Here is a 7912-nt window from a genome sequence, read left to right as displayed (position 1 = left end):
TAGGATCGGTCGGGTGAATGTGAACCGGCTTGGTTTCACCGGACGACTGAAATGCAGAATCAGTGGCAGGCTTCTTGGAGCGCAGCAAATCACTCGGATCTGCATTCTTCCGGTATTCTTGCATTTCGACTGCTGCCATTTGTGCATCGGCAATTTTTGAGCCCTTCTGGAAGCACTCCTCTGCCTTCTGCCGATTGCCAGTGATAGTGATCACTCCTCTGGGACCAGGCATTTTCAATTTGAGGTACACGTAACATGTCGAGCCATGAAACGTGCATAGGCAGGCCTACCCAGAATAGCATGGTAAGCACTCTGGAAATCCACTACTTCAAATGTCAACTTTTCCTTGCGGTAATTCTTGGAATCACTGAAAACCACATCAAGAGCGATCTGGCCGAGTGATTCAGCCTTCTTGCCAGGTATAACGCCATGGAAACTCATATTGCTTTCACTAAGCTTGGACATCGGAATGCCCATCCCCTTCAAGGTTTTAGCATAAAGGATATTCAGGCCACTACCACCATCCATCAGCACTTTAGTCAGTCGAGTGCCTTCAACAACTGGGTCGACCACCAACGCTTGCCTCCAAGGGGTGGCTATACGTGCTGGATGGTCAGACTGGTCGAATGTGATGGCAGTCTGGGACCACTTCAAATAACTCGGTGTTGCCGGAGCAACCATGCTCACTTCTCTGTTGATAACTTTCAGTCGACTTTTGCTTTCAACAACAGAAAAAATCACCAGAGTGGAATTGACGTTGGAAAAACCATCATCATCTTCTTCCTTATCCTCCCCCTTGTCCGACTCCTTTTCCTTCTCCTTTGGTTGTTTCTCTCGGAACTGCTGGATCAGGAGCCGACACTGTCGAGTGTTGTGTTTAGGGTAAATGAGATTACCCTCTTCATCTTTTTTGGTGTGAATGTGGCATGGTAAATCCAACACATCATTTGCATCTTGATTTTTCACTTTCTTGGGGTTCCAGGGCCCTTTGGGCTTCCCCTTGAACTTTCCTTGAGCCACAACTAAAGCTTCACCAGGAGCCGCTGGTTCGGCCTTGCGTTTCTGTTTTCCGACTGGAATTCCCTCCTCCGATTTCTTGGGCGACTGTTTTGTGTTTGCCACTCCGGAGTCGGTCTTCCTCTTCACCATTAGCGTACTTGGTGACGATCGCCATCATCCGACTCAGGGACATATCCCCTATCCGACCGAATTTCAGATTCAACTCTCGATACTTAACACCCTCCTTGAAGGCACAAACTGCTTGGTGATCTGACACATTCTCCATGGTATGGTGCAATGTGATCCATCTCTAGATATAATCTCTCAAGGTCTCATTCGGTTTTTGCACGCAGGACTGCAATTCTGTTAACCCTGCTTGTTGTTTGCATGTACCTTCAAAGGTTCTAACACACTCAGGCAAGTTCCTCCCAACTATATATGCTGCAAGGTGCTAACTGATTCAACCATGCTCTGGCTGAGCCTTCCAACATCAGAGGAAGGTATTTCATGGCCACTTCATCATTGCCGCCATCGATCTGTACAGCCACTCGATAGTCCTCAAGCCAAGTGTCAGGCTTGGACTCACTAGTGAACTTGCTGACTCCAGTCGCCAACCTGAAGTTGGGAGGAATCACTGCAGCCCTGATGGCTCTGTTGAAACACTCTGGACCTGAAACATGCACTCTGCAGCCAGTCGGATAATCTCTGTCATGGCCTTCTCCGTGTGCTCTATTCCTGTCAACCAGACCTTGAACGAGAATAGATCTCGCATCAAAGCCCGGCTCCCTGGGGTCGACTGGAATTCTTCGCCCGCCACTGTGAGGGCGTCTGTCATCGTGCTGCCGAGGCACGTATGACCCACTCCTTGGGGGAGGCGTGGGCACTCGACGACGATCATCGTGGTCGATTCAGTGATCATACTGCTCACGATTTCTTTACTGATCTCGCCGTTCCCCACGTCCCTCACGCCGCGGGGGCAATCTTGGGCTGTGAGCCGACTGAACTATGTCTGCCATAACAGATCTTCTATGAATCCTATTCTGCGACTGAGATACTGATGTGTTCTGCTCTCCCGCTGCCTAGAGTAAAGCCTGGATCTGCATCAAACCTCTGCCAGCTTCCGACTGGGAAGGCTGAATCGACTCTGCTATTCGGGCTGCAGCTGTGAGATTCTGAATTAGAGTTCGGTATACCTGAGTTGGAGGCGGAAAAAGCTGTCGTCGACTGGACTCAGGAATCCGCTGCCGAGCACACTCGTCAAGTGTGTGCTGGAGGTTCTCCAATCGAGTGCGCTCAGCCAAGTTGGCCAGGTGCACCTCCTCCAAGGCCCGGGCCTCGGGGGTTTCTCCAACGATAGGAGTGTGAAGTGCATCCATATTGCGGCGGCGGAGCTCTTCCCTCTGCTGCGAAGAAAGAGGCTCGGGGCGGTACTCCTCGTGAGCACGGGACGGATCGCCACCGCCATCACCACCGTCGTCGCGGGGGAAGCCAGGAGGACTGCGTGGTCCATTGACCATCAAGACTTCCGCTGTGGCGTAACTGCTGTCGCACTCGGATGCGGTCTCGACGGAGCCAGTCGAACAGGCCGTAGAGAGTTTCGTCAGGCTCGATTGCCGCGACTTGTGGGGTGGCCGACTAGTGGGCCACCGCGTGCCTCACCTACCGCTGGAGCCGCGACCGACCGAAACGCCTGCGCCGGCGAACAGCGGGGAGCGAGGACGCCACAGCAGCCGACCGATACTGAGTCGACGGCTGCCGAAGAAGGACGCCGCGGACGCACGCGCGAAGTGCGTCGCCCCGCGGACGGGGAGAGCATCGATGTCGAGTGGAGCCACTTGAAGCTAGGCGGAGTCATCAACGACAAAAACGAGCGCGCCGAGACGGATCTCGCGGCCCTCAGCCATTTCTCCGCCGGAAACCATGACGATGGGAATCGGAAAAAGTCGCAACTTCACCAACAAGTCGCTAAGACACCGGCCCCACGGTGGGCACCAACTGTCGTGGATCTAAGACTGACAGTAGAATGGGGGGTAGGTATGAAGAGGCAAGATCCTAGCTATGGCGAAGTTGTACACACGAGTTTTACGAGTTCAGGCCCTTCGCGGAGGAAGTAATAGCCCTACGTCTCGGTGCCCTGAGGCGGTCGACTGGATTATGCGTGTGTGTGTGTGTTACAGGGGGTGCGAACCCTTGTGCCAGAGGAGGAGGGTGGCTTATATAGAGTGCGCCAGGACCCCGGCCATCCTCCGTTACTAAGAGTTCAATGTACATAAAGAGGTGGCGTTACTGGTAACACCAGCCTTAAATGCCTTAATGGCCGTAAAGACTACAGAGTGGACGCTTGCCCGTTGCTATTCTGGATGACTCCTGGTCTTCAAACAGGTTGAATGGATTCTTGCATGGTCGAATGATCGAGTGGTCGAGTGACCTAAAGAAGGAGGGGTCTCCGAGTGACTGGTAGGTCGAGTGGATTGCACTCGACACCTTTGTTGGGCCCTCCCTGTTGTCTCTTGAGCTTCTTTGTTTCTAAGACAGTGACCTTGGGTAGGACGTATAGGTCAAGCCTATTACCCTAACCCAGGTCTATGTCCTCATCAGGGGGCAGAGGGGGAGCATGGAGGTCAGCACCCTCAACCCGAACACGAAGACGCACACCCTCAGGAGATGGAAAAACATCCACGGTACCATGAACACAGACAAGGTCGATACACCACACATTGAGACGAACCGGACCAACCTTACCCAAAGACTCCGAATCAACTTCCACAGGCTTGCCAATGAGATTACCAAAAGCCATCCTGAACTCCATAGAACGTAAACCAACTGGCACGTCATCTACTAACACCCAAGTCTTGGTGAGAGGGCCCACCGCCTTCGCACCATAAGTAGCCGCCTTGACTGACACCACAAGCTAGTTTAGAGGAAGAGTAAAACTGGTGCACGAGGAGATCATCCTTAAACAGTCCTTGGAGGGGAAGACCACTGCGAACTCATACTCTGAAAGCTGGCGCACCTGCCAGTCCCAACCACCATCGTCCCAAATTTTCAGACCATCCAGGAGGATCTGCGGGGAAATCTTCTGACCACACACCGTTATGATGGCCGCATTAGAGAAAGACGGCGCAGCCATCACCACAGGAACATCAAGATCCAAAGCGAAGAAAGAGCACCCAGGCAAACCCATCCCAAACTGTATGAACGAGGGGTTCTTGGATCGATTACGGCAGTCCACTGTAAGATGACCATCCGAGCGGCAGATGAGGCAGAAGGGTGGGTTAGTGCATCTGGACTGGAAGTGGTTCGGGTGGTGGCAGGCAAAGCAAGTCAGTGTCGGAGAAGGACCCGAGGCAACAGGTTGCTGGCGGGGAGGAGGAGGCGGCGGCGGTGGTAGGATGCCATCACCACGGACCGCAGATGAGGCACCCGGAGCAGAAGGAGGAGCACGACGGTCCCTGACCAGCGAGGAAGAAGAACCAGGCCCGAAGCGCGGCCCCGAGGAGAGGCAGCACCAGCCGCGAACGAACGAGGAGGCGGCCGAGGCGGAGGTGTCGGACCCCTGGCCGGGGCAGGACGCGGCACCGACGAGGAGGAGCCACCGCCCACCGAAGCAGCGGCGGCCTCCCACAGATCCGCCCCCGACCCCGCCACACCACCAGATCCAGGGAGCGCCGTCCCAGATCTAGCCACCGAGCGCTCCTGCTTGTTGCCAAGGAGCTGCTCCGGCCCCGCCTCCCAGGCCTCCCGCTTGCGCGACAGCACACGCGCCGCCCGCTCAGACTCGAGCTTCGACCAAAGCTCTGCCTCATAGGCCAGATCGTCACCATTGCCCGGCGAGTCTTGAAGGGCCCGCTTGCTACCCGACAGGGCCTCGGAGGAAGAGCCCCTGGACTTGTCCATGGTGAGCGCTTCAGAGAAAGAGAGGAGCATAGGAGGGGGAGAGGAGATGGATCTGGAGAAATGGCGGATAGGACGGCGCACCCTGCGGATATCAGCGGCGGAAGCCGGAAACCCTAGGAAGGGGGGAGGAACCGCGGCGCACCCATATATAGCCAAGGCAGGCCAGGACAGACTGGGCCGAAACGGGACAGCGGGCCAAGGGAGGGGAAGGACGCGAAGCAGTGGCCACCACCAGCTTCCCCGGGCCCACAGACGGAAGGGGGGAAGCATCGAAAGAAGACAAGGCCGGAGGCCCATGCGGCCCAACCCGAACCAGTCCAGGAGCCACCAGGCCCAATTGCCCACCTAGGCCCACCTCCACCACAGGAAAGAACGGATCTAGGGTTAGGCCAACACTCGCCCCGCGCCCGCCGGCACGTCCGCCGCCACCGGCAACGGCCCCGGCCGAAGAGGAGGAGGGCGAACGAGACCAGCGACCGGTGGCTCCACAGCGTCCGGATCCAACACCATGAGGGAAGGCGAAGGGTCGAGGAGACCACGGTCCGAGGAAGGAGCCGGGCCCTGACCCGCCATGCGTCGGCGCCGATCAACGCACATCCACCCCGGCGACCCAGAAGGCACCGACACCAGCCGACCCCGGCCCCCCGGAGCAAATTTCCGGGAACGGCCCGACGCAGGAACGGCCGGCACCACCGCCACCACCACAGACGAAGCGCACTCCTCCGAATCAGAGGTCGAATCATCCGCCTCACCCAACGCCCAGAAACGAGAACCGGGGAAGGCCGACGAGCCAGACGGGGCCGGTGAAAGAGCCGCCGCGCGGCCGGAGCAGGGAGAGCCACCCCGCCCCGCAGGCAGCGGAGGGGGCGGAGGGGGGAGGGAAGGGCAGGGAAGCCATGGGCAGCGGCGAGGACAGGGGAGGAGAGAGACGGGGAGCGAGGGGGAGAAGGGAGAGGAGGGGAGGAGAGACCGCCATCCTGCAGCACTAAATCCCTACGAGTCCCTCTGCTCGACAGCCGCCACTGACAGGGCGTAATAGAAGACCAACTACAACTAGGACGCAGTCGAGCAAAACCGCGGCGGTAAAATTCGGAAGCCGAGGACCTCCCATAGTCTTACCGATGAAGAAATCATCAAATCAAAACTAGTCGCGTGTGAGCAGTTCTATGTATGATGATGCATCGCCGATCTACCCCCTACCACAATCAGATTCTTCAGATTGACCAGCCAGCCAACAAAAAATAAAATATCCGCTAGATCGAGCAGCCAAAGCCAAGCAATACGAGTGTGTGTGCTAGCAGATAAGAACTTCCTCCTACGGCCGCCCAACCCCTAAGGCCCTACCCGTACGTAGTGTAAACCATGATCAGATCTACCAGCCATCCAACCAAAAAGAACACAGTCAACCTACACATCTGTAAGTGAGTCCACTCGCCTCCTGGACAACGATGAGCTGCTTCTCCGGGGTCGTGCCTCGCGTTGTTCATGTGCCTGCGGCGTCACTACCTTCATTTCGGTCAACATCTTCTCCACACCCGGAGTTTAGAGCAAGGTGACCCATTTCGTCCGCCACCGAACGTTTAGGTCGGCGCGGATACAAAAGGCTGCCCAACTCGCCGACCCAAATGGACGCGCGTCCGCTTTTCGTCCGCGGGCAACCCATTCCTGACCCATTTTTGAGCTGGATTTGCATCGGCGCGGACATAAGACGGACGCGCGCACGCTCGCCCTCTCCCCTCCCCGGGCCCGCTGGTCCGTGGCACATTGCCCTCTCCCCATCCAACAGCGCACCCTCGCCCGCCTCCTTCGTCGCTGACGCTGCCGGCCAGTTCAACATAGATAGTACCAAGGATCAACTGTTAAAAGGAAAGACGAACTACTCGCCGGGGTGGCCGGATAATATAAGGATACATAGATAGTTCATAGCATAGACTGTTAAAAGAAAAGATCAACTACATGTCGTTTTCCGACTCCGACTCGGTAATGTCCTCCTCCGACGTCTGAATGTAGGCGTCAGCATACCGCTCGTCCTCGAAGTCCCAGGAGGACGCTTCTCCTAGCTTCATTTTCAATTGAGCGGCCTGCTTCCGCGCACGCTTGTCCTCCCAATAGGCGGCTCGCTCCGTCCTCCTCGCCTCCCTCTCCGTCCTCCTTTGCTTGTAAAACTGACGCTCGTTGACGATGTCCTGCGGGAAGCATTCGCACCACACCGACATGGCTTCCACGTCCATCTCGGCGATGGCGAGGCGACGCTGCCGCCTCCGGTGGTCACGACGATCCTCGTCGGTGAAAAGCCGTGGGAGAGGCACGAGATCCTGCGCCCGCTGGCTCATCGACACGTCGGGAAAATTCATCTCCCTACGAGGCCGCCAGAGGCGCCACGCCGCCGCGTCGTACGCGCGGGCTGCCTCCTCTGCTGTGTCGAAGGTGCCGAGAATGAGGCATTTCTCGCCAAACCAGATCTCGGAGGAGAAGGCGCCGGAGCGGCGCTCGCGGACTCCGCGAAAATCCAAAGCGCCCAGGCGGCGCATCGACATGGTGGCGCAGAGGCGGCGAGGCTAGTGAGAGGGGGCGAGACGAGTGGGCGGCGGACAGAGTGTAGAGGGAGCGCCTTCTTAATAACGAGCGCCAGCCACGGCGCGCCAAAACCAACGCGCGAACCTGTCCCGCGCGCTGGAGCGCCAAAACCAGCGCGCGCTAGGCCGATTTTCCCGCACGCGCGAACCTTTCCCGCGCGCTGGAGTGCCAAAACCAGGGAGACGACATGGCCGCTGGCATGATCTATGCGTGCGCGGTCATGAAATGGGTCGGCGCGTTGGGTGCCCTGTCGACCCAAATCTAAAAGAGGGCGGACGCCGGCGGGCGGCCGACCCTAACGGACAAAAAGCGGACAAAAGCGCCGTCCGTTTGGGTCGGCCCGTTGAAGTTGCTCTTAAACAATTCCGCCTCGATCTTCGGTACCTAGGTAGGGTTTTGGGGGCCCGGTGCGGCGGCTGGGTGGCTAGGTGGTTAGGGA

At 57.5% G+C, this 7912-nt stretch overlaps 1 protein-coding gene across 1 annotated transcript; it reads right to left on the bottom strand.

Annotated features, from left to right (window-relative positions):
- Window positions 1–6848: 6848 nt before the first annotated feature.
- LOC109765523 (uncharacterized) lies at window positions 6849–7433 on the bottom strand. The gene has a single exon (XM_020324305.1). It carries the CDS (start codon window positions 7431–7433, stop codon window positions 6849–6851), a length of 585 nt encoding a protein of 194 aa, XP_020179894.1.
- Window positions 7434–7912: the final 479 nt, after the last annotated feature.

This window comes from Aegilops tauschii, chromosome 5 (genome assembly GCF_002575655.3).
Source record: "Aegilops tauschii subsp. strangulata cultivar AL8/78 chromosome 5, Aet v6.0, whole genome shotgun sequence".
Taxonomy (NCBI): domain Eukaryota; kingdom Viridiplantae; phylum Streptophyta; class Magnoliopsida; order Poales; family Poaceae; genus Aegilops; species Aegilops tauschii.
This window is presented reverse-complemented; position numbering and strand designations above follow the sequence as displayed.

Coding starts and splice junctions, on each gene's coding strand:
- LOC109765523 (XM_020324305.1), bottom strand. CDS start 7,433: ATGTCGATGCGCCGCCTGGGCGCTTTGGATTTTCGCGGAGTCCGCGAG.